Here is a 27,950-nt window from a genome sequence, read left to right as displayed (position 1 = left end):
TCTACCTTCACCTCCTAATTTGACTCAATGGAATTGTTTCTTAGTTCCTACCATCTAGCCAAGAAGAAATAGACTTGGTCACCCCATTCCTTCTTAGGAAAGAGAGATATGAGATATTTCTTCTATGATCTAGAGTACATTGTATAGGTGCCACAGAAAGTATGCTATTGCGTGAATAAGCAAGTGAAGGCTTCACAATAATTCACATTACTATAGGCATGATAGTATCTGGTTTCCATTGTTCGACAATGATTCCTTTGGAAGACTATGCCACATCCCTTAACAATACTTGCCCCTGCTTCCTTAGAAATGGTGTATATATTGGTTGATTTAGCTTCATTTTTTCCTTTGTTTCAATGATGTGTGTGTGTGTGTGTGTGTGTGTGTGTGTGTGTGTGTGTGTGTGTGTGTCTAATGGTCATATTAGAGGGCAACTGTGGTATAAAAACAAAAGACAGCAAAAAACACCTTCCATTTCTACCCTACAATTCATTAACAAAGCAGAACCCTACCTATAACATTTGGTAATGTCAATGCATAAGATAGTAGGAGGCAAAATTGTAACTAGGAATTCTGGTGTTTGAGGCAAATTCAATGCAGGGGAGAGGCAGTCCATTCAGATGCAATATTTCAGATGAATGACCAGCCCCATACACACCTGCCTCCTACCCATGGGTAGAATGGTGAAGGATAGTGGAGACTTATCTTGGCAATAACAGCTCTGGGGAAGATGACCCAGGATCTGCCTAGGTAGTTGGCCACCACAAGACAGGATGGCAGATTCTTGAAGGAGTTCCTTTTTATCCTCCCTCCCCAGCTATGAGTATAGTGGGATAGAACTCCAGTCACTCTGCCAAGTTACAACTTCAGTCTGGAACCACCTATGCACATTCAATAGAACCCACATATAGGTGTGTTTTATGCCCATGAACTCAACATCAACACAGTCAACTGTTTATATTGCTGAGTGAGCCCAGTCTATACAATTTAGTGGCAAGATCACTGGTCTTAAAGTGAGAAAACCCAAGTTCATTTCCCAATGCTAAACATTTAATAGCTTTGCATCTATTTAAACAACCCCCATAATTTCTCTGAACCTTAACTAGCTTATCCATGTGTATAATGTGCAATACTTGACTTGTAGGCCTTAGTTGGTTGTTCTAAGGAAAGTCATCTCTTCATTCTTCCCCATCCCCTCCTCCCCATTTACACTCTTTTGTACTTCTCCATCATGTCCCTACCCTGGGTACCTTCAATCTATTTCCCCAGTTTTTTTACCTCCTTTTTGTGCATTGTCTTCTTTCTACTCCAAACTTCTTGGAGGTAGGGACTAGCTTTCTTTTTCATGTTTATATCCCTAAAACTTATCATTTTGCTTCAACCCTATCTTCACACTTCACACTGCATTTCTTCATACTTAGCTAGCTAATCTTTAGAAAACTGATCAAGACTTCATACCTGAATCCTTTTCATCTTGTAGATCTGCTCAGATCTTGCCCTTTGTTGTTACAGCCTTTGAAAATATATTAACCTCCAAGCTACAAGACAGCATGGTGGAAGGACTTTGTAGAAAAGAGACTGTTGGCATTGTTTGCCTTCATGGTTACTAAGCCTTTTGTGAAAGGATGAGAGTAAATAGGTCATGCTAGGGAATGTGGGATGAATTCCTCCTCACTGCCCTGATTTAGTACTACTTTAGATTTATTGACCATTAGAGTGGGTAGTGGTTTTAGCGATCTTTGAGTCCATCTCCCTCATTCTGAAGAGGCAACTGAGGTAAAGAAAAGGGAAATGCTAGTGAAGATCTCACATTGAATTAATAACTTGAATAAAGTCTCCTTGCTCTTTTCATTGTTCTATGCTACCTGACGAGAGGCTCTAACTAATATATCTGTAACTAGTGAAATAGGTATGAGATTTGCAGGAGAAAATGAGTAGGTCTTAGGAGTGAAGCATTTTGTTGTTGCTATTGATGTCATTTTTCAATTGTCTGGCTCTTTGTGATCCCATTTGGGGTTTTCTTGGCAGAGAAACTATTGGTTTGATTTGCCATTTTCTTCTTCATTTCATTTTATAGATGAGGAAACTGAGGCAAACAAGGTAAAATGATTTGCCAGGATCACACAGCTTATAAGCGTCTCAGGTCAGATTTAAACTCACTAATAAAAGTCTTCATGACTCCAGGACTGGTGCTCTATCCACTGTGCTACCTAGCTGTCACCCTAATGAAGGAAAGATTCCTCTTATCTATCCTGTTCCAGTTAATTCTCTAAAACAATAAGTTGCTGAGAAGGTGCTGATATGCATTGGTAGACAGTTTTTTCATTTGAAAGCTCCATACATCAGTGAAATCACAGGTCTAATTCTATCCCTGTTTTACATATAATTTTACAAAAATGCATTATTTTACATTATTAGTATGTGTCACTATTTTTAAATTTGTTAATTTAATTAGAGAAGTTCAAAAAGCTTTGCTAGGTCTAAAGATTCCCTCTTCTGCAAAATCCCACAAAATTAGAGGAAATTCATTGCCATACTTTTTTGTTTTAAAGCAAAAAGCATCTATCATTTTATATTTGTTTAGAAGACTTTAATAATATTCCAAAGGATATCCAGATCCACAGCTGGACTCATGTAGCACTTTGGTTTATAATCTGTATTTGTTATTAAATTCCCTGAAGAAAGGAACTATTTTTGCCTTTTGTTGTATTGCCAGAACCTAGCTCAGAGCCTGAAAAATAGTTGGTGCTTAATAAATGTTTGTTGACTTGTTGACAAAGCCATGTATGTCAATCCTATGAGCCCAATGGTAGGGATATCATTATGTCCATATTTCAGATGAAAAAATTGAAGTTTCATGAGGTAAAGTGATAACCAAAGGCACAAAGGTATAAATAGCAGGTAAGAGGTGTTTTCTTCAAACCCCCAATCTGCTTCTGCCTGGATACTTGCAAATGACTACCTAGAAGCTTCAATTTTACGATGGACCAATGTGAAAATCACTGGACTGTTTTTGAATCCTTTTAACAACCCTTTTATTGCCAGGGCACAAGAATAGAAAGAGCTCAGATTATGCCAAATAATTTAAAAACATTAGAACAATAATCTGCAGCCCAAACTCTTCAATAGAACTGTAAGTGATTTGATGGGGATTCATAAAAGCTCAGTCACTCTTAGGTTCTCACACCTAGGAGATGATCAGCGGTATTAATGTAGGTTTACTAAACATCTCAGCATATGCTCAGCCCACATATCATTTTCTAAGTCCTTTTACTGCTGCTTTGGCAATATGCTGTAGTGAAGATTTATACTAATGGGGGATGGAAGCAAGGGAGGAAGTGGAATATAATGCTATCTTCTCCAAACGTTTTCTACATGGCCTCACACTTATCCCATCTGCTTCCTCTCACCCCCAAACCAAGTCATCCTCACCAACCTGCTGCAACATTATTGACCTTGGAAAATTATTTCCTTTCATCATTTAGTAAAAACAAAAAATAAAAATGCCCCTGATTTCTAGTGGTGTTGAAGACCTCAGGATTTGCCCTTTATTTCCCTAGACAATCTGTTACAAATACCTGAATCACTTTGGAGAGCATCCCTGGAAAGGACAGGGACATGGCCTGGGCAATATAATATACAGGAAAACAGTTAGAAAATAAGAAATGAAGAATGTGCTCATGTGCTTTACCATGAGACCCAAGAATCAGTTCCTCTTTTAACTGATCATAATTACACTTTGAGAATCTTTGCAGAAGCCCAGAGAAAATATACAATTTCAATTAAGGTAAGGTGTTGAATGGGGAACTGAGGCTGAACAATAAACTCTGTGGTAACCTGCATTCTGGGCAGCCGGGTGGTATAGTGGATAGAGTGCTGACCATGAAAGAGGAAACCTGGAGTTCATGACATCTGATACTTATTACCTATGTGTCTCTGGGTAAGTCACTTAATCCTGTTTGCCCCAGTTTCCTTATCTGTAGAATAAGCTGGAGAAAAAAGTGGCAATCACTCCAGTACCTTTGCCAAGAATATTCCAAATGGGGTTATGAAGAGTTGAACAAGTAATAGACTAAGCAACAATCCTGCATTCTAGCAAATGAAAAGTTCCCATAATCACTAATATTTGGGTGTCAGTCCCTCTATATATTACCATTGACACTGTAATACTAGCATTGAGGGGGATTAAATTTTCCACTTTCATGTAAAGTCAACTGAAGAACTTCCCTCTGTGGTCTTATGATATCTCAAACTCTACCAGTTTGTTAGATCAGAGAAGCAGACTGACGGGCTCTTTTTTAGATCAGTGGTACATCAAGGTCAAGTTCACATCCTTATTTTAGTTGACTTGTGCTCTATAGTGGAGATAGCCCTGGTGAGGTACATAGACTCCTGAACTTGCGGTCAGAAGATTGTTTTGAATCATGAATTTACTACATAATAGGAAAATCATTTCAGTTCTGAGGCTGTTTCTTCACCAGGAAAATGGGGATAATAATACCTATAGTGCTTATTTCATACCTAGGGTGGGATTGTGTCATCAAATGACTTAATTTATTTAAACTTTTTATAAATCTGGAAGTACTATATGATGGTTAGGTATTGTAATTTATTGGCAGTTTTTTTTGTCTATATATGAGCACACAAATATGTGTGCATGATGTAAATATAGGCATATATGCACATATTCCTACATGTGTCTATGTATAACACCCCTATATATGTGCACATAAATACAATTGCTTATTCTTATTTATACATAAACACACCAATGTGCATACATAGATGCACATGCATGTATATCTATAGGTAAACAAATACAGATATATAGAATTAGGCATTTGGTCCTTAGTGTAAAGAGGATACTATTCGATGTCACTTCAGTGCTGATCTCTTGTTGGGGGATTTCTTTTTCCTTCCTCTTGATCTCTATGAGGTGAATGGTCTCAGACAGGAAGGAAGCTTTCCCTAGAACTAACATTTATTAAAATCCAGTTGGATGCTGGACACCATTTTACCTCAATGTAAATAAATCCCCCAAAAGACTGGTGTTTTGGCTTCTTTTTTCCTTTGTAATTCCCATAGCATCTTCAGGAAAAAAAAGCACTCTGCTGAGCCCCAAGAATTCTCAACATAAATACACTCTACCTGATTTGGTGTAAAAATTGCTGAATACTTTGGGACATGGAACTGTGACGGTCTCTCCAATATCAGCAGACTGCCAGCATGTAATGTTATCCCAGACTCCACTACATGCTGTAAAAAAAAAAAAAGAGAGATTAAGGAAGTGAGGAAATGACTATTCATTCATGCAAGCAAAAAATTTTTAATGAAAGTTTCAAGGGAGTATCATGATGTAAATATTAAAATGATTTATAGAAATACTGTATAAATAGAAAATTTATAAATAGTTATTTCTCAAATTCTCTTTCTCCAAAGGAAATCAGCAGCAATGATTTTTATGGAAATTATATCACCTTTTTGTTTTGGTTCTATTAAAATAATTTTGAAATATTGAAAAATAAGAATCAAGAGGAGGAGAAACTTGTATGAACAAGTTAATTTATGTTTGCTAATGCCTGGATTTTACTTTTTGAGTTAAGCTCTCCTGATGAAAAAAAGTGTTCCCCTTTAAGGTAACTGGGGCTGTGAATTCTGGTCCTGGTATATTAAGAATTATGGTGATGTGATTATCTCTTGCCTTTGGATAGCTCCTTTTTGCCATACAGCTCCACTGCCTGTTTAGAGCAATGTGGTTTGGTCCTTATTCTGAACCCAGTGGAACTGCCCCATCAGGTCAGAAGAGTAAGGATGGCACACTATGGAGATCCAGGTACTGCCATTCTACTGCCTACCTTGACTCATTTCTTGGCAGGAGGTCTAGGATATTGCTTCCCTACATGTATCCAGGGAACTGACTCATTTCTTCAAGGGCATAAATATAATTCTGCCCTGTGACATTCAATGTGGTTATCAGTGTATCTATGACTAACTATTATGGATCAGTTGATGATTCAGTCCAATTAAAGTTTTGAATTGCTGACTGTCACTTCACCACCAACACAACTAACATTATCCTAACAATGATGATGATGGCAACATTTATGAAGTCCTTTCAAGTTTGCAAAAAGATTCCATAAATATTATCTCATTTTATCCACATGGCAATTTTGGGACATGGCTACTATTATTATCTCTATTTTACAGTTGAGAATACTGGTTGGGAGAGATTTAAGAGAGTTACTCAGGATCATACAGATAAGTATTTGAGTCAAATTTAAATTTAGTTCTTCTTAACTTCAGTCCGAACTCTAACCATCATGCCATCTAGCTCCCTTTCTGTGTTGGGGGCTACAGATCATATTCTTTGTGATCATTTTCCTGAAGGTCTGATCTTTTAGGTTGCTTTGGTACTGCAGGTTTTGGCTACATACACTGGGATGGAGTTCTTCTAATACCTCAAAAGCTCCTTGTGATGATTCAGTAGAACTATCATATCAGCAGATAAGTTCTTCAAGTCAAATGTGGGCAATTGGAGGACAGAGATTGTTTTGGTTTTTATTTCTCAATCTATAGTACATACCACAATGGCACATACCAGGTTCTTAATAAATGTTTGTTAAATTGAAATTTAATAAGAAACTTATTTGTTTTGGTCAGTCAAGATGCCTCAAAGTAAACAACATTTTTGATTATGTATTATGGGGTTTATCATCATTATTCACTAAAGACATCATTATCAATATCTTCATCCAATAGAGGGCTCTGGATTTAAAATAAAAGTGAATTAAAATCCTGACTACTTCTTACTACTTAAGTGGACTTGGGTAGGTCACTTAACTTTACTGGACCTCAGTTTTCTCATCAGCAAAATAAAGGGAGCTGAATGGATTATCTATTAGAGAAATTTCATCTCTAGATATATGATTCTACTGATTTCATAAATATAAAGACACAGTAATTGACCTTCAGTAGTTTATAATCTAAAATATATTGAATTTACTTGGAAAAAGCCACAATAGACCCATACAGAAAAGTGAAGAATTGTAAAGGAAAATATTACCTAGCAATATTTAATAAATATATAATAGGTGGTTTGAGTACAGAGCATTTTGCTTTTGAAAAAAATGTGTCACTGGAAAGTTGGCTGCAAATCAAAATTTAATTTCTTATTGTTTAATTATGCAAATTGAAACATACTCCCATCAAGTCCAAGTTCTAATGCATTGCTTACTGGACTTAGAAGCAGAGGACCCAGATTTGAATCCCACCTGTGCTACCTAGGTAACCTCAGTGTAATCTTTTTTTTTTTTTTTAGGATTTTTGCAAGGAAAATGTGGTTAAGTGGTTTGCCCAAGGCCACACAAACTAGGTAATTATTAAGTGTCTGAGGCTGGACTTGAACTCAGGTACTCCTGACTTCAGGGCGGGTGCTCTATTCACTGTGCCACCTAGCCGCCCCTCTCTCAGTGTAATCTTGAGAAAGTTTCTTCTCTTTATTTTTTAGTGTGTTCCCCTTCAGATTTATGGATTCTCAAAAGAAGACTCAGTTTAGGTTAGCCCAACAAACAAATAACTAAATTGTTCTTAAATAAATGTAAATTTTTCAATTTTACTCTGAGACTCAAAAGAGAATTCCCTTGAATTACTGCCATATGAGCTGGAAATATGTCCTATCAGTAGTGGCATCTGTATCCTAAGCACAAATTCTGTATTAATGTTCCAAGTTTATAAAAATGAAGTGCCTAACAATTTTTTGTTTCTTGCAGAATTAATAATTTGAATTCTGAATTAAGGGGATCAGAACAACTGGTTAAATCAATCTGTATATAGGTTGATGGGAAAGGTACCCAAGTCCTATGTACAAGGCATTCCTAAGAGGAATTTTGAAGAGGGGGAGGTGGCACTAAATACTTTTCCTCTTTTATTAAGAATGATGAAGACACCTGGTACTGCCTAAGAAGTAGAGTGGTTGATTAATGAAATGTCCTAAGTACATAATATAAAGAAACAAATGAGCATCTAACTCTAGGTCAGATAAAGCCAAAGATCCAAGTTATTGGGCAACAACTCTCTTTTTTACAACAACTGCTTAAAAACTGTAAAAAATTAAAAACAGCTTTATGATAAGTCCATCATAAAAGTTACTTCTATATTTTTGCATTGTTGCTGTGCTGATTGTAAATTCCTCCATCCATTTTTCCCCACTACCATATATTATATTTTCTCTCTCCTTTCACTCTGTCCCTCTTCTAAAATGTGCTATAGGGTGGCAGAGTAGCTCAGGAGACTGATCATCAGCCCTGGGGCCAAGAGGCCCTGAGCCCATATATCACCCCTGAGACCTGGCCCTGTGGTCCCAGACAGGCCACCTAATCCCAGCCCCTTGCAAGAAGTAAAAAGAAAATGTGTTATATCTGACTGTTCTCTCCTATGATCTACCCTCCCCTCTATCACCCACATCCCACCCTTCCCCCTTTCCCCCTTCTCTCCTTTTTTACTCTGGATGTCTATACCCTATTCAGTGTATATGCTATTTCCCCTCTGAGTCATTTCTGATGAGGGTGAAGGCTCCCTCATTCCTCCTCCCCTTCCCCCCTCCCATATCATTGCAAAAGCTCATTGTAATAAGAAGGAAAAAATATCTTTTGTATGAAATACCTTAGCCTATTCTACCTCTCCTTTCTCTTACTCTCAGTGCATTTCCCTTTTAGCCATTAACTCCATTTTTACAATATATTCAGCTCTCTCCTGTGATTCATCTATAAAAGGTCCTTCTACTTGCTCTATTAAATGAGAAGTTTCATATGAGTGTTATCAATATCATGTTCTATGCAAGAATACTGAGTCATTTATTTGAAGGTCAAACCTTCAGTTCAGCTCTGGCCATTCCAATAGGAACATTTGAAATTCCCCTAGTTCATTGAAAGCTCATCTTTTCCCCTGGAAGAGGATGTTCAGTTCTGCTGGGTAGTCGATTCTTAGTTGCATTCCAAGTTCTTTTGCCTTCTGGAATATTATATTCTAAGCCCTGTCCGCTCTTAATGTAGTTGCTTCTAAGTCCTGTGTGATCCTGTCTGCAGCTCCACAATATTTGAATTGTGCCCTTCTGACTGCTTGCAATATTTTCTCTTTGACTTGGGTGTTCTGAAACTTGGATATAATATTCCTGGGGGTTGTTTTTTTTTTGGATCTCTTTCCAGGGGGATCAGTGGATTCTCTCAGTTTCTATTTTTGCCCTCTGCTTCTAGGATATCAGGGCAATTTTTTCCTGTAGGGTTTCTTTAAAAATGAGGTCAAGACTCTTTTCCTGATTGTGACTTTTAGGTTATCCCAATAATTTTTAAATTATCTTTCCTTAATCTGTTTTCCAGATCAGTTTTTTTTACAAGGTGTTTCACATTTTTTTTCTAATTTTTTCATTCTTTTGGTGTTGAAATATTGTGTCTTGACTTCTTGTAAAGTCATCAGCTTCCTTTAGTTACATTCTACATCTGAAGGCTGTGTTTTCCTCAGAGAGCTTTCTTATCTCCCCCTGAGACAGAGCTGAGGGTATCAGAACACAGACTGAAATACATTTTTTTCTCTTCCCTTTACTTTATTTCTCATGAGAGTCTATAATTTTTGGGGGGGAGAGGGTATTATTTTTACTCTTAAACAAGAATATTTTAGTAATGCATAAAAATTACTTGTACAAAAATATTCATAGCAGCTCTGTTTGTGGTGGGAAAGAATTGGAAATTAATGCAAATGTCTTTCAATTGGGGAAATGGTTTAACAAAACGTGGTATATGTATGTGATGGAACACTATTGTTCTATTAGAAGCCAGGAGGGATGGGAATTCAGGGAAGCTCAGAAAGCTTTGCATGGACTGATGCTGAGTGAGATGAGCAGAACCAGAGAAATATTGTGCATCATAGCAGCAACATGGGGGTGATGACCCACCTTGATGGACTTGCTCATTCCATTAGTGCAACAATCAGGCACAATACTTTATTTTTCCTTCCTTGGGGATATGATTTCTCTCTCATCACATTCAACTTAGATCAGTGTATACCATGGAAATAATGTAAAGACTAACAGACTGCCTTCTGTGGGGGGTGGGGAGAGGGAAGAAAGATTAGGGGGGAAATTGTAAAAAGTTCCAAATAAAATTTAAAAAAATTTTTTAAAAATTTGATTACAGCAAGTAATCACCAGGATAATACACTGTGATCAAGTAGGATTTATACCAATGTTGATTCAATATTAAGATAACTGACCATATCAATAACAAACCTAATAGAAATCATATAATTGTTTAATAGATGCTCAAAGTGCTGTTGATGAAATACAGCATCCATTCCTATTAAAAACACTAGAGATCATAGGAATAAATGGAGTGCTCCTTAAAACAATAAGCAGTATCCATCTAAAACCATCAAGTATTATATATAATGGGGAGAAGCTGGAAGCATTCCCAATAAGATCAGGGGTAAAACAAGGATATTTATTATCACCACTATTCAATATTGTTTTAGAAATGTTCACCTTAGCAATTAGAGAAGAGAAATAATTTGAAGGAATTAGAATGGGCAATGTAGAAACAAAACTCTCACTATTTGCATATAATTTGCTGGTATTCCTAGAGAATCCTAGATCAACTAACTGCTTGAAACACTTATCAACAAAACAAAACAGAAATCATCAACATTTCTATACATTACTAACAAGACAAAGAAGCAAGAAACAGAAAGAGAAATTCTATTCAAAATTACAGTAGACAACATAAAATATTTGGGAGTTTACCTGACAAGGCAGACTCAGAAACTATATAAAAACAACTATAAAACACTATTCACATAAATAAAATCAGATCTAAATAATTGGGCAAATGTCAATTGCTCAGGTAGTCTGAGCTATTATAATGAAAATGACATTTCCACCTACACAGTATCATAGCAATCAAACTTCCAAAAAATTACTTTATTGAGCTAAAAAAATAGTAGCTAGATTCATATGGAGGAACAAAAGGTCAAGAATATCAATGGAATTAAGGAAAAAATGCAAAGTAAGATGACCCAACCATACCAGATATAAAATTATATTATAAATCATCACTCATCAAAACTATTTGGTACTAGCTAAGACCTAGAGTGGTCAATCAGTGGAATGGATTAGGTGTAAAATAAACAGTGGAAAATGACTTTGGTAGTCTGCTATCTGATTAACCCAAAGATTCTAGCCTCTGGGATAAGAACTCATTCTTTGATAGAAATGGAAGATGGCCAACATCTCATACCCTAAAACAAGATAAGGTTGAAACGGGTGCAGGATTTAGACATAAAAGTTGCTATCATAAGCTAATTAGGAGAAGAAGGAATAGGTTTTCTGTCAGATCAATGGAAAGGGGAGCAGTTTATAACCAAAGAAGAAATTTAGAACAATATAAAAGACAAAATGAATAATTTTGATTCCATTAAATTGAAAAGTTTTTGCACAAATAAGACCAATGTAACATCTAAGATGAAAAAGAATGCATTAAATTGAGAAACAATTTTTACAACTACTGTATTTGACAAATAAGGACAAAGTATTCATTTCTAAAATATATAGTGAACTGAGTCAAATTTATAAGAAAGCAAGTCATTCTGCAATTGATAAATGATTAAAGAATATGGAAAGGCAATTCTCAGATGAAGAAATTCTATAGTCATATAAAATTGCTCTAAATCATTATTGATTACTGCAAATTAAAACAACTCAGAGGTACCACCTCACACCTATCAAATTGGGCAATATGACTAAAAAGGAAAATGATCAACATTGGAGGGGATGAGGGAGGGAAAACTGGGAAACTGGAGCATTATTAGTGGAATTGTGAACTGATGCAACCTTTCTATAGAGCAATTTGGAATTACATCCAAAAGGCAATAAAACTGCAATTTTGATCCAGCAATACCACTGCTAGATCTGAATCCTAAAGAGATCACAAAAAACATAAAAAAACCCACATATACTAAAATATTTATAGCTCTTTTCATGGTGGCAAAGAATTGGAAATTGAGGGGATGACTATCATTTAGGGAATGACTGAACAAATTGTGGTATATGTATGTGTTGTTCTATAAGAAATCATGAGGGATGAGACTCCAGAAAAGACTGGAATGACTTACACAAATTCATGCTGAATGAAATGAACAGAATTAGAAGAAGTTCTACCAACAACATTGGGTGATGATCAACTATGATCGACTTGTTCGTTTCTGTATTATAATAATCAAAGACAATTCTAAAAGACTTGTGATGGAAAGAAATTATCCATATCCAGATATAGAACTGTAGAGTTTAAATGAAGAGCTAAGTTTACTATCTTTAATTTTTAAAAGTTGTTTTATGTATTATGTAATTTTTCTCTTTTTTCCCTTCTGTTTGGATTTGATGCTTCTTCTTTCATAACATATTTAATATAAATCTATGTTTGGCATAATTGTACATGTGGAGCCTTTATTAGATTACTTTATATTAGAGAAAGGGGGGTAAAAGGAGGGAGGGAGAAAAATGTAAAACTGGAAATCTTGCAAAAATGATTAGTAAATACTACCATTGCATGTTATTTGACAAACAAATAAAAATTAATAAAAAAAATCCTAAAAGATACTGATGTTAAAATGCTTCACTCCATATGTTTGTAAATTTGGAAAACTAAGTTTGGGTCACAGTTCTAAAGAAGAACAATGCAAGAGAACATTCAAATTACTGAACAATTATGCTTATTTCACATGCCAGTAAGATTATTCTTAAAAGTCTGCAAACTAGGATGAGCAAAATATGAACCAAGAATTAGCAGAAGAGCAGGCTGGTTTTCAAAGAGACAGAGGAATTAGAAACCAAATCGCCAACATTCACTGGATTATGGAGAAAGCAAGAGAGTTCCAGGAAAAAACAAAACTAAACATTTACTTCTGCTTCACTGATTACTCTAAAGTCTTTAACTGTGTATATCACAACAAAATGTGACAAGTTCTCAAAGAGAAGGGAGCGCCAGATAATCTTATTTGTTGCCTGAGGAACATATATGCAGGCCAAGAAGTAATAGAACCAAACATGGAACAACTGATTGATTTAAGATTGGGAAAGGAATATGACAAGGCTGTATATTGTCACCTTATTTATTTAACTTTTATGCACATTACATCATATGATACTAGGTTGGATGAATTAAAAGCCAAAATTAAAGTTTCTTGGAGAAATATTAGTAATCTCAGAGATGCAGAAAATACAACCCTGATTGTAGAAAATGAAAAAGATTTGAGAAGCCTCTTGATGAGTGTAAAAGAGGAAGTTGTAAAGCTTATTTTAACATTAAAAATTAAAAATAAAACAATAAAAAACTAAGATATTGGCAACTGGTCCCATCACTCCCTGGCAAACAGAAGGAGAAGAAATGGAAGCAGACTTAGATTTTATATTCTTTGGGTTCAAAGATCATAGCAGACAGTGACTACTACCGTGCAATTAAAAGCTGTTTGCTCCTTGGAATGGAAGCTATGGCAAATTTGGACAGCATACTGAAAGGCAAAGACAACACCTTGATAACAAAGGTCTTTTTAGTTAAAACTATGATCTTGCCACAATGCAGGACCTTGAGAGATGGATGATAAGGAAAGCTGAGTTCCAGAGCTGATGCTTTCAAAATGTGATCCTGGAGAAGAATCTTGAGAGTCCTTTGGATATCAAGAAATGAGGAAGGGTCTCTTTTACCTAGTCAAAAAAAATCAATCTTGGAGGATAAGAACTCAAGCATTTCTGATCAAAACAGAAAAAAATTGCTTTTTACATCAGTTTGGGGCCCAAACAATGAGCAAGTATGGGAAAGTGGTGGGCTGGGGCCTATTTTTGGTCAGTCATTGAGAGCCACAGTATTTTGTGTTTAAGGAATGCTTCTTAAGAACTGAAGTCAATTAAAGACCTTAGCTTAAAAAGGCCAAGTTCTCCTTCTGCATGGGCTTATCTCCAGTCCTCTGATCTATATTTTGCCACTGGACCCAGATGACTCTGGAGGAGAGAGTGAGGCTGGTGATTTTGCACCACCCTCCTCCACTTAAATCCAATTCATGACATCACCTTCCTAATGTCATGGTCCTCTTCCAAAAAATGAAGGAATAATAATCTTCTAAGAGGCCACAGGTACTATGCAATGCACTGAGGATAAAATAAAATAGCCCATACCTTCACAGAATTCCATTCTATTGGGGAAAATAATATACACATAGATAAATTAATTAAAATTCAAATACTGAATAATTATAAGATTGGAGTGTCTCTTACAACTTGGTGAATCAGGTGAGGAAACTGGGAGGGAACTTTGGGAAAATGATTTAGTGAAATGTCACTGAAGTCTGATTCAAATCCTGACTCTGATTTTTACTACCTGTGTGACCTTAATCACATTATTTATCATTTCTGGTCCTCAGTTTTCTTATATGTAGAATGAAGACATAAGTATACCTTCTGAGGTTCTTTATGACACTAAATCTGTGATCCCATGTGAGGATGACAGCCTAAGGATGGAATGAGACCTGAATATAGGCAATAACAAAGGAATTTGAAGATGAAAGAGAGTGATTGAGATGTCAAATTCTTTTTTGGGATTAAGAGTACAAGCAGAAGGGTTGATCTTGGTAAAAAAGAAAAATTACTGTTTCCTTGGAGACTAGAGAAAAAGTAGAGAGAATAAAGAATAATATAGGAGGATTTTCATGTATGGACTAGAAGAGATACTAGAAGACAAGCATCACATCTTCTGTGTGTCTACTTCAGTATCCTCCTAACATTTCTTCAGGTCAATACAAGAAAAGTTGAAGTACCTGAACCCCAAAATAGCTGCCACTCACAAGGAGCTTATTTTCTATTTTATCTTGCAGACAACATGTCCTTATTACATTTATGTTAATTTGAATTTAAAAATGAAATGAGTAATTGAAGTTTACAGCCAAGGTAGAGACTGGGAGAATGCCAGTCATTTTTTTAAAAATGGAAAAATTAGTTGAAAGAGTTGTTTTGTTGGGGGATTATGATGAGATCAGCTTTTGGCATGTTTAATTTGAGTTGCTGGCAGGTCATCTCCATGATAATGTTTTGCTGAGACCTAGTAATGCAGTTCAGGGCATGATCAGAGAAATAATTTTGGGAATCATCCACATAGAATTGAAGATATCCAAATGGACCAGATCACAGAAGGAAAACAAGAAAAAAGAAAGGGAAGATAATATATAGAGTTGAAATGAAATCTTAGAAAATGCTTCATTCACTTAATGAAGGAGAAAATTGGCATAGTAATCAAAAATAGAAGCTAACTTACAAATAAACAACAACAATAAAAGCTATTTCTATTTAGCTCTGACGTGCATTATGCAAAGTTGTATAAAAGAAACACTTCTTAATTATAATTTTAGGCTAAACTTTAATTAATTTGCTTTCTCTGAGCATAATTTGCCTGGCAACAGACTGAAGTTAAACTAGAATGAACACTTTAAATGCCAATTTTTTTGAAAAAGGTAACTAAAAGTTGCCTAAGTATAATTTTTCCAGTCTTTTCTGTCTGGGTGATCTTGGTAGATTGCATATATACAAATTTTATGAGTTATTTACAGTTTGAAATGATAGAGAGGACTTTATCTTACTGAAATAATTTCTTCCTTACTATACCAAGACATAAAGGTAGGATTTTTCTTTCAGAGGTTTTACAGTTTTGCTTTTATATAACTAACATCTAGTATATTATTCTGCATGGAATAAGCACTTAATAAATATTTATTGAATATAAGCTCTTTGAAGACAGGTAATATGTCATATGCATATGTCTTTGTATATCAGACAGAAAAAAAAAGAAAATAGATTATTTTCTAGACTATTGTTATATAAATATATATATCATTAGCAGACATTCCAAACACACATTGAGTCAGTTCAGAATTGAAAAGGATTAAGAGGCTCACTATGTGACTTCCAGCCAAGATGGCAGAGAGAAGACAGGCATTGTGTTAAGTGTTCCTCTTTTCCCTCAAAAACAACATGAAAAAACATCTAAACAGAAATTTGATCGACAAAAGTCAGAAAGAGAAGCTAGGAGCACACCCACCAAGGTCTATCTCAGGGGACCATGGGTGAACTGGGAGACAAGAACAGAGAGTCAGCATGGGGACAGCAGCTGGGTGAAGCCAGAGGGCCAGTCTCAGTGGAAGAGAAAACTTTGGGCTCAGCACATTATTCAAGGTCAACTCAGATCCTGCTGCTGTGGGCCTCAAACACTCCAGAGAAAGCAACCAGCTCTCCCTACCGGCTGGCCCTTGTAATTACTAAGCCAAGTGAACAAAAACTCTAGGATCTTCAAGAAAGGCCAATGAAAAGAAGGTCCCATGGAGAAGTACTTAGAAGAAATAGATTCTAACCCAGAGAGATCTAGCACTTCTGAGGAGAATATGAATTGGGCTCCATCCCTGAAAGACTTCCTTGAAGAAATGAGGAAGGAATTTAAAAATCAATTGGAAAAACTGGGAAAAGAAACTCAAGAGAAAGTTAACACCTTGCCACAAGAAAATAAATCCTTGGAAAATACAATTGAACAAATATAAAATGAGACTAACTCTCAGATCTTAAATTGGGCAAATGCAAAAAGAAAATGATTCTCTCAAAAACTACACTTGGGCAAATGGAAAACTCCTTCAAAAATAGAATTGACCAACTGGAAAAGGAGCTTCAAAAGATAAATGAAGAAAATTATTCTCTAAAAAAAGAATGGAATTGGTGGAAACTAATGACTTAATGAGACAACAAGATTTTGTTAAGCAAAATCAAAAGATCAAAAAAATAGAAGAAAATGTAAATTACCTCATCAGCAAAACCACTGACATCAAGAACAGATCAATAAAAGACAATCTGCAAATTATAAGCTTTCCTGAAAACATTGAAGGGAAAAAAATGTGAGCATAATATCACAAGATTTAGTGATGGAAAATTGCCCTGATATTATCAAACCAGAGGGCAAAATTGTTATTGAAAGGATACATTGATCCCCTCCAGAAAGAGATCCTAAAATGAAAACACCGAGGTATGTTGTGACCAAATTCCAAAACTGTCAGATAAAAGAAAAAATCCTTCAAGCAGCCATAAAGAAAAACATTTAAATACCAAGGAGCCACAGTAAGGATTATGCAGGACCTAGGCACATCAAAATTAAGGGACTGAAGGGCCTGGAATGAGATTTTTCTAAAGAGCAAGGGAATTGGGAATGCAGTCAACGCTGGCAAAGCTGAGCCTTCTCTTCCAGGTGAAAAGAGGAATGTTTAGTGAAATGGGAGACTTCCAATACTTCCTGATAAAAAAGACCAGAGCTAAATAGAAAATTTGGATATCAAATAGGAGGCTCAAGAGATACAAGAAAAGGTTAAAAAAAAGGGTAAAGAAAAAAACTTGCTATCCAAAAAGATGAAACTGACTATATACCCACTTGGGAGAAAGAGTCTTACAACTTCAGAATTGTAACTCTATTAGAGAGAGAATATACTCAGCCAGAAGGAATGGACACTCATGACTTTTCTATGACTCTGATAGAATGATTTAAAAACAATACCTCCTTAAAAAAGTGGGACAGTAAGGAGATGGGATGGAGGAGACTGAATTCAGTAAATCTCATTACATCAAGAGGTACAAAAGACCTATTGTAATAGAGGGGAAGAAGGGAGGTGATGAGAACCACTTGAATCTTCATCTTATTGGACTTGGCTTGAAGTTAACTCATACACACTCATTTATAACTTAAGAACCTTGCCTTACCTTTCAAGAATTAAAAGGGGAAAAGGGTAGGGGGGGTGGGGAGGGAGAGAAAAAGGCCAACTTACAGAAGCAAGGGAAGAAGGGGAAAAGGGAAAGGGGAAATAAAGGGGGAGGAGGATTGATATAGGAGGGCAAACACACCTGAAGGTGGCAGTATTCAGAAACAAAACACTGGGGAATATGGATAAAGGGGAAAAATACAAACAGAGGGAAGATAGCATGGAGGGCAACAAAGCGTTAGTAATTATAACTTTGAATTTGAATGCGATGAACTCTCCCTTAAAATGTAAGCAAATAGCAGAGTGGATCAAAAACCAGAATTCTACATTATGCTGCTTACAAGAAGCTCATTTGAAGCAAAGAGTTACATATAGAGTAAAGTTGAAGCAAAATATATTTTGCTTCAGCTGAAGTGAAAAAAGCAGGAATAGCAATCTTTATCTTAGACAAAGCAGCTGCAAAAAATAGATAGCATTAAAAGAGATAAGGAAGGAAACTATATCATCCTAAAAGTTACCATAGACAATAATATAATTTCAATACTAAATATGTATGCACCCAATGGTATAACATCCAAATTCTTACAGGAGAAGTTTAAAGGGCTATAGGAAGACTTAGACAGCAAAACTCTACTAGAGGGAGATCTCAACTTTCAGATTTAGATAAATCTATTCACAAAATAAACAAGAAGGAAGTTAAGGAGGTAAATAGATTGTTAGAAAACCTACATATGATAGATCTATGGAGGAAATGGAATGGAGATAGAAAGGAATATACTTTTTTCTGCAGTACATGGCACTTATACAAAAAATGGTAATATATTAGGGCATGAAAACCTAATGATCAATTGTAGAAAGGCAGAAATAGTGAATACATCTTTCTCAGATCATAAATAATAATAATAAATAAAAATAATGTGTAATGTTGGGCCAGGGAGATATAGACACAGAACTAATTGAAAACCAAATAACTTCATTTTATAGAATGAGCAGATCAAGCAACAAATTATAGAAAGTATTAATTATTTCATCCTAGATAATGACAATAATGAAATAACATACCAAAATCTATGGAATAAACTCAAGATGACTGTCAAGGGATATATTAGATATTTTAATGCTTATATAAACAAATTAGAGAAAGAAGAAATCAATGAACTAAATATGCAACTAAAAAATTAGAGAAAGAACAAGTTGAACCCCCCAATTAAATACCAAATTAGAAATTCTAAGAATTAAAGAAGAAATTAATAAAATCAAAAGCAAGAAAATTATTGAAGTAATAAATAAAACCAAGATCTGGTTTTATGAAAAAACAATAAAATTGATAAACCTCTGGTCAATTTGATTAAAAAAGAGAAAGAAGAAAACCAAATTGCTAGTATCATAAATGAAACAGGTGAACTCACCAACAATGAGGAGGAAATTAAAGTAATAATTAGGCATTATTTTGCTCAACTATATACCAATAAATTTGGTAATTTAAGTGCAATGGACAAATATTTACGAAAATATAAGTTACCCAGATTAAATGAAGAGGAAATTAAAAACCTAAATAACCCTTTCTCAGAAAATGAAATTCAACAAGCCATTACTGAACTCCCTAAGAAAAATTTTCAGGGCCAGATGGATTCACAAGTGAATTCTATCAAATATTTAAGGAACAATTGGTTCCAATTCTATATAAACTTTGAAAAAATAGGGGGAAGACAGAACTCTGCTTAACTCTTTCTATAACACTAATATGGTGTTGATATCTAAACCAGGAAGAGTTAAAATAGAGAAAGAAAATTATACACCTATCTCCCTGATGAATATAGATGCAAAAATCTTGAATAAAATCTTAGCAAAACAATTTCAACAAGTTATCACTAGGGTAATACATTTTGATCAGTGATAAAATGTACCTATTTAAGTAATGGTGCATATATCCCTTATAGCCTTGTTAGTATAAGTTTTTGTTCACAGTGGCCATAATCAGAATTCATAGATGAATGAATGGAGAAAGGCTTTCCTCACATTTTCATACCCTTTATTAGGATTTCAAAGCCCCTAACACACCTTGAATTAATATCACAGTTAGTGGATCCTATTCCTTTTTCTATTTCACTAGACTATAAGCATTACCTTTTATTTATCTATAATGGAAAAAAATCTGGTATGCTGTCTCTTAATAATATTAAGTACAAATTGAAATTACATTCTGTGAAATGAGACCCCCACCAAATGACCTGGCATGACAACCCATTAAGTGCCTTCTGCTAAAAGGAGGAAGAAGCTGGTTTAAACACTACTCAGGTGTTTGACATCATTCATGATGTATCCAATAAGAAGATCCAGGATTTATCAAGCACTGAAAGACTATATTAATTTAGTAATGAATTCACAAATTTGAGCTCACATCGTTCATAAAGTCTTTAGTCATTAAAGGTCATAAGCTTCGATTTTCATTAAATGGACCACTGGTGTGGATCATCAGGAAGCCATAAATTAAAATGGTAAAACATACTAACTCTTCAAATTCATGTAAGTTTTTCCTTATGATTTTCTTGTATTAAATGTCCATGAATATTGGACAAAATGTCATTTGTACTTAGTAATGCTTGACAGCATAATATAAACAAGTAGATTGTTGTAACTTCCCTTCCTCCCTTCATTGGCATGAAAACAAAGGATTGGTTTCAGAATTTTTTTAGAAAAGATTTAAAAGAAAAGAAAAGAAAAAAACTTGAAAGTAGGAATAACAAATATTATTGCCATGAAGGTTCCCTAATTTCTAAAGCAATAGATGATGTAGTCCAGGGGTCAACAAACCATAGTCAAATCCAGCCCAACTTGTTTTTGTGTAGCCCAGAAAGCTAAGAATGGTTTGTATATTTTCCATTCTTAGCTTGCCAGACTGTTACAAAAACAGCCAACAGGCTGAATTTGACTTGTGGGACATATTTGGCTTGGCCGACCCTGGTGTACTTTATCAAAAGGTACATTCAGTTGGATGGGATAGGAAATCTGGATTTCATGAATGTCTTCAAGTATTGAGGGAACAGACTTTTTTTCCCCTCAAACCTAGAAATCAGAACTAGAAATAATGGGTAGAAGTTATAGAATATGTTAGGCAAAACTTCCAAAGAAATAATGAGTTATCTCAGGAGGTGGTGAGTTCCTTCTTTCTGGAAGTCTTCAAGTGGAATCCTATGGTCTAGGACTTTTGAAATGGGTATGCAGTGGCCTAGATGACCCTAGAAGGTCCCTTCCAACTCTGAGAGTCTTTGAAATGTCTTTTTCTTTAGGTCCATCTCATTCGTTTTCTGAGTTCTTAAATTCTTTTGCCTTATTGCCATTTTAAAAAAAATCAGTGTTTAGAATTTAGTAAAAGCTTGTTGGGGTGGAAGGGGAAAGGGGATAAGACATTTTCTGAATATTATTTTTTTCAGGTGGCTGAAATATTTGAACTATAAATGTTACTTAATGGTAAGACAAAAGAATTTGTGAAGACATCAGCTACATAAGGATCAGTTGACTCATGCTGTCTTCCTTCCTGCCTACAATAAAAACATCTCTCAGTCAAGTCTTTTTTTCATTATAAAGAGTGACTGCTACATGGATAGGGTCCAGGGAAGGCATTTGAGGTACACAGATATTTTAAAGTGTTTTTTGTAAGTAGATCAACAAAGTAGTTTCCAAGGGCCATCTGTCAGAACATGGAAATAGCTTTGTTATATCAAACTTCTCTCTGTAATGGTATTAGTTATAATGGGGATATTACCTGTTTAGAATAGTATCTATTTTAGTTACCTAAAAGGAGGTCAGTACTTTTTCCGATGTTTTAAAATTAAATATTTAGTACCGTACTTTGATTACCATGTCCTCATGGAATATTAGAGTTAAAAGGGGCTTTGGGATACTCTCTGTACTTACCTCTTAGCTTTCTTGGCTTCTTTCAAGACTTTGAAGACTTAGCTCCAATCTTCCAGTGGATACTCTGATTCCCCTACCCTCCACCACTTTGGAGATAATCTTTCATCTTTTCTGTATATACCATGTATGTGTATAGTTACTTACATTTGGCCTCCTCCATTTGAATACCAACTCCTTGAAGCCAAGGATTGTTTTTTGCTTTTTTCTCAAGTCTGAAGCATAGGAAACAATGAATAATTGCTTGTTGAGTGAATGATTGCTGAAAGGGATCAAAGAGCTCACCTTATCCAATCCCCTCATTTTACAGAAGAAGAAAAAACCAATCTTATAATGATCATGGATTTAAAACTCTAAGAAACTTCAGACACCATCTAATCTAACTCCCTCATTTTACACATTAAAGAAATGAAACATCAGGAGGTTAAGTGATTTGCCCAAAGATCATAAAGATAATAAAAGTCAAAGAACTGAGATTATCCCTTTCTCCCATTCCCAGGTCCTTTGATTCCAAATTCAGTAGTATTTTCATAGTATCATGTTATATTAGAAGTCAACTACTTTAGCACTTTGATTTAAGGATCTGAGACTAGGAAAGAGGTGAAATCATGTGTCCGTGGCCCTGTAGCTCATTAGTAGCAGATCAAGGATGAGACCTCAGGTCTCTAGGCCTCCATTTTTGGTGTCCTTTCTCACATATCATGCTATTATTCTATCTTCCTAATGAAGTAGAAAAGCAATATGCAAATGCTTTTAAAAAATCAACCACCATTTAACTGATAGAAGGAGAGAAAATAGATTTGTATGACTTTATACAGTAACAGTCAAACTGGTGAACTACTTGGGAATAAGTTAGCTGTTGCTCTGGGAAGATGAGGTATTAAAAGAAACTTTAGTGGGGCTCATTAGCAGGGAGCAATAGAAAATGAATGGAAAGATGAGAGAGGCCACTGTTTCAGGAGAGCTAGCTCTGCTCTGCCAGCCAGAGAGAAATTTTTTTTTTGTCTGGGTTGATTCAAGCCAGAACATATAACCAAAGGTCACAGAAAGGGACAAAAACAAAAATGAATTAATTCTTGCCTGTCCCTACCCCTTCCCATCTCTGGTCTTATTTTACAGTTCATTTCATTTGCTTCTCCATCCTTAAAATAGGTATGTTTCAGTGCCAGGGAAAATTTTGAAAGAAAGAAAGAAAGAAAAGAAGAGAAAAGAAAAAAAAGAAAGAAAAGAAAGGAATTTTATTTAAAAATCTATAGTCATCACAGTTTTAGAATTAGAAGGAACCTCAGAGATCAATTCACTCATTATACTGAAAAGGAAACAAGTCCAATTTGAATGAATGGTCCAAAGTCACACATCTACCTAATATCAAAACCAGGACTGGAGTCCAGATATCTATATAGCTAAAATAAAGCAATTTCTAATCTAACATAATCCTTCTGAATTCAACTTAATGCAAAGTAATGTGATGCAAGCAACATATATTAAGTACCTAATATGTATAGGTCAGTATGGCTGTGGATTAGGGAATCAAAGACAAAAACCTGAGCTTGAGAACCGTATGATCGAGTGGAAAAATACAACAGATACAATACAGGCACAAGTAAATCCAAAGTGTGTACTAAGTGTTATGTCTTCTGTGAGTTCATTATCTCCAACTTCTTGGCTTTTTTCCATTGGGTTAAATCCCCCAATTTATTTAAATTTCATCCTGTGCTATTAGTCTTGTTTTCCTGTAGAGTAACTATCCAACAATATGAATGTCTGACTAAATGAAGGCTTTTTAATTCTACGCATAAAGAAATAAAAATCATAATCCAATAATATACATTTTCATTATTAAATATAGAGAAAACATTGATCTTATAGGCAATGTGCAATGTATTTTCACATTTAAAAAATCTCAAATCTGTTTCTTTTCTCCAAGAAAGTCATTAATTTTTTCATCTCTTCAATTTTGCAAGGTAGAAAATGAACACTCCCAAATGGACACTCTGTCTTATTTATCCTCATCCACAGGTTGTTAAAATAGATCATAGCATGATCTACATAGGTTCTGGAATATGAAAAGTGCACTGCTCTCAGAGCTGGGAAGACCTGGGTTCTGATGCTACCTCCAAAATATATTAACTGACTGGGAAATTGCAACCTTTGAAGCACAGTTTCCTCATGTTAATAGAGATTAAAAATGACTACAGTGCTTACCTTGTGAGGTGGTTATGAGGGTCTCAATTGATATCTGCTATTATAAATATCATGATTTGAATCCAGAAAGCATCAGTTCAAGTCTCAGGTATATCTCTTACCATCTACATGATCTTTGGCAAGTCTCTTCATCTCTCTGGGTCTCGGATTTATCAGCATTTTATAATGAGGGTATCAGAAGCAACTGAGTAACCAGAATTTATCAAACAGCTACCTAATATATCCTAGGGATTGTGCCAGATGTAGGGGGATAAATGAATACCCCAAATGAAATAATTCCTGCCCTCTAGGAATGGAAGACTCTTATGCCTGCTACAACTTTTGTAACTTGTTCTCATCTAATATCTTAGTCAATGCTATTTATGTTTTAAATACTTATCAACATAGTTGCTCACTAAGTAGATAAAGGAGTCTAGTGGTAGCAAATAAACCCCTTGGTGAGGAGTGATTGGCTTCCAATGAAAACTTCCTTAGGGATCACTGAGGAGCACCTTTGTTTTCTTAAATCATAATTTGAGTTATATGTGCCCTAACAAAGGATCTAGGAACTTCAACAGGTATGCACATTGTTGGAGAAATCAAGAACCAGGCAACTTGGGAATAAATGTGATCTATTATCTAGGAGATCAAACTATAAATACAGATTCTAGTCACTAACCAATACCTGATGACCAGTAAATGCAATAAAGAAGGTAGCATGAGTTTATGTATTTTCTCCCAACAAGGTATCTCAAGGGTAGGAATGTTCTTTTCTGATAAAGGAAATTGGATAGATATAGTCATTTTTCCCCTTAGAAAATGAATCAATCCTAACTTCCCAGTTTAAGCCCTAGTTAAGGCTATTTGAAAACTGATGAAAATAGATTTTTTAATGTCATGGGTTCCTGTGTTGATCTAGTGAAGCCTACTGGTCCTTACTCTGAATAATGTTTTCAAATGTCCATGAAATATATATAGGATTATAAAGAAAGTAATTGTAATGAATACTATTAAATAAAATAAAAAACCCAAATAGGATCACAAAGATTCAGATAAAATTAAAACAACAGAACAGCATAAAAAACAAAAACCCCAGAAACCCAGATTCAGGACTCTGAGTTAAGAACTCATGAAAGAGAGGGTTAAAAAACATTTGCTGTAATGATAGCTCACAGTAGGAGAATTCTCAGGTGAACCATGGAACATCAGACTTGCTCACATACCCCATGCTACATGTCAAGCCTGGGTCTGGACAACTTCTGTCTTAGCATCCTTAGTCCCAATGACTGAGTGTCTGCTAGTAGAAGAAATTAGGAAGGGTAAATATTCCAGCAAAGCAATAGCTTTGCTATGACTGGGTTCTATTTTTAGACAGTTTAACAACATCTTTGAAATACCTCTCCTTGCCTTCTGCATTTTTATTCTTTGAAGATGCTAGTTGGCTGTGATCCACTTGTCTGTGTTCTCTTAAGAAGAAGCTATGGCCCTACAAATACTCTGACTGATCCTAAGATGCTTATGACTTAGGAGGCAGGGATGAAACCAATGCCATATCTGAGCTCCTCCCATTTGAAGAAGGCAGAACCACATGTTTGACACAAGTTTTTAAATATGTACATATTCCTTAAAGAGGTTGTTACTGATACTCTACCACTCCCTACTGAGAAACTCCTGGCCACCTTCTCTTTTCCTCTCAAGCTCATTAAGATTTTTCATCTCCTTTGAATCTTTTAAAAAAATTTTTTTTTGGCAAGGCAATGAGGTTGAGTGACTTGCCCAAGGTCACACAGCTAGGTAATTATTAAGTGTCTGAGGTCAGATTTGAACTCAGGAACTCCTGACTCCAGGGTCACCTAGCTGCTCCTCTCTTTTGAATCTTGCAGCTGAGCAGCATAAAGGATAGAAAATGAGGGTTAGTGTTTTAGACAGATATGAGTTAAAATTCTACCTCTGACATATGCTTTGTGACCCTAGGTAAGTTATTTAATCTCCATCTATTTTGAGTAGTTCTAAAATTTATCCATCACTGGGATAAAGGAAAGAATACTGACTTTGGAAATGAAAAAAACTTGGACTCAAGGCCTACCTCTCTCATTTTCGGCCTGTGAAATCTTAGACCAATCACTTGATTTTTTATTTAATTTTCTTTATTAAATGAGGGAGTTTAGGCAAGATCAGGGCTTCTTAACTTGGAGAGTCTGTGGATTTGTTTTCAAATTTTTCTTATAAAATATTTTGATAATTATGTTTTAATACAATTGGTTTTCTTCAAAAGCTTTGAAACATTAACATTATCTTGAAACAGGCTCCATTGTCTTCATCAATCTGTCAAAGGAGTTCATGACAGTCAACCAATTAAGCTTCTCCTATTTGTAGGTCATGGAGATAAATGCTAGGGATACAAAAAGAGGCAAGAGACATTCTCTATTCACAATCTAATGGCTTAAATGGCTTAATGAGAGTCTCTAAACTTCCTTGTGACCCTAAATCTGTGATCCTATCATCCCAGGAAGTCATAAACAGATTGAGACTTAAGTTGGTGGGAGAGTTTCCATGCTGGGAATGCCCCAAGCACATGAAATCACAGATTCTTTGTGCATTTGTGCAATGTGCATAGATTATTATAATGAGGGCATATCCATATGTAGCCTTTATCTTTGGATCTGAAGGTAATGAAAGTAACAATCATATGCATGTGGATCTGGAATAACCAACAGTGCTTCCTGCCACCATGGCATTAGTAGCTATAGTTACTATTTGTAGTATTCTGATGTTGTTTCTATGGTTCCCTGTGACTCATTTTTGCTGAAAAACAGCTAGTCACAAAACAATCCCTCTCCTGATTATTATGTTCCATTCTGCTCTACTATTCTCAACAGCCCACAGCTCAAATCCATCACGATTAAGTTGTTCTTTAGAATTTCTTTAAGAATTCCTCAACTCACCTCATTCACTCTGAGTGCATTTCTTGTACTGAATGAATGCATCAAAGAATCCTTAAGTATTTATGAAACACTATTCTGCTAGAGATAACAAAGGAACATGAAAACAGTCTCAGACCTCATGGTGCTTGCATTCTGATGAGAGAGAGACAGTCTAGTAACGATCATTGTGTTTCTTCCTTTTATGTAAGTCTGAACACATATCCCATTCAGTGGAGTAAGATTACAACAAACCCCTTTGTGTTTTACTACATTTTAGGGTCACTTTTTTCTTGCTTTTTAATGTGGGACAAGACTTAAAGTCTTGTTGGACACATGATGACATGATGTCAAGAACTGTGTCAATGGCAGGCTCTAACAGCTACTACCAAGGCAGACTTGGCAGTGGAACTATAATATGGCTGTGATTTGTCAGCTAAATCTAGAGGGGTTCATCATCACGCTAGCTATCAGAGTAGTGTATTTTTTGTTAAAGCAATGTTTGATGACCATCTCCTAAGTCTTTGAGGGATTGCAAGTGACGAAATCATGGATCTGTCAAGTATTAAGGAATACCAAGTTCATGGGTCATATTAATAGAGCCACTCAAGAGACCAGAAGGAATATCTGGATCTCAAAGATTTAAGAAAAATAAGAAACTAGCACTACTTGATAGACTTTCAGTTTGGGTCTGCATGCATTGGTGTTGGGCTCTGACTTCTGACATATTGAGTCTCTTGGTTTGGTTTTCTTTATAGAGCTTCAAAAGAACACAGCAATGCTTAGTGTCTGCTAATTTCTTCCTTCTTCTGTTACTTCACTGAGATTCTGGAACAGGAATGCCTCAGAAATCTACCTCTAAACACACACTAAAGTTACAGTACCCAGGTCTTTGTTTCATCAAAGGCAAATTCCTATTGTGATCTCTTTGACCTAAGTCATATTCACAACTCACTCCTGCTAACTACAGAGAGATTAATTGGAGCTGCAAAGAGATCAATCACTAATGGCAACAGAGAGATAGAACTCATCTTGTATGGTCCAAATGTCCTGGAAAGAAGCCATATAAAATCACTCAAGAGGCAATGAAGGAAGAGACTACTCATGGACTAC

At 35.4% G+C, this 27,950-nt stretch overlaps 1 protein-coding gene across 2 annotated transcripts in view; it reads right to left on the bottom strand.

The window, feature by feature from the left end:
• Positions 1-27,950, bottom strand: part of VIPR2 (vasoactive intestinal peptide receptor 2) — a 143,401-nt gene that overhangs the window by 86,366 nt on the left and 29,085 nt on the right. For both annotated transcript variants that reach the window (XM_074193239.1, XM_074193240.1), the window contains exon 3: positions 5,149-5,256. In XM_074193239.1, coding sequence (XP_074049340.1) covers positions 5,149-5,256 — 108 coding nt within the window. The remainder of the gene's footprint in view (positions 1-5,148; positions 5,257-27,950) is intronic.

Source organism: Macrotis lagotis, chromosome 7, assembly GCF_037893015.1.
Source record: "Macrotis lagotis isolate mMagLag1 chromosome 7, bilby.v1.9.chrom.fasta, whole genome shotgun sequence".
NCBI lineage: Eukaryota > Metazoa > Chordata > Mammalia > Peramelemorphia > Peramelidae > Macrotis > Macrotis lagotis.
Note: the sequence above shows the minus strand (reverse complement) of the source record. Positions and strands in the feature narration are given on the sequence as shown.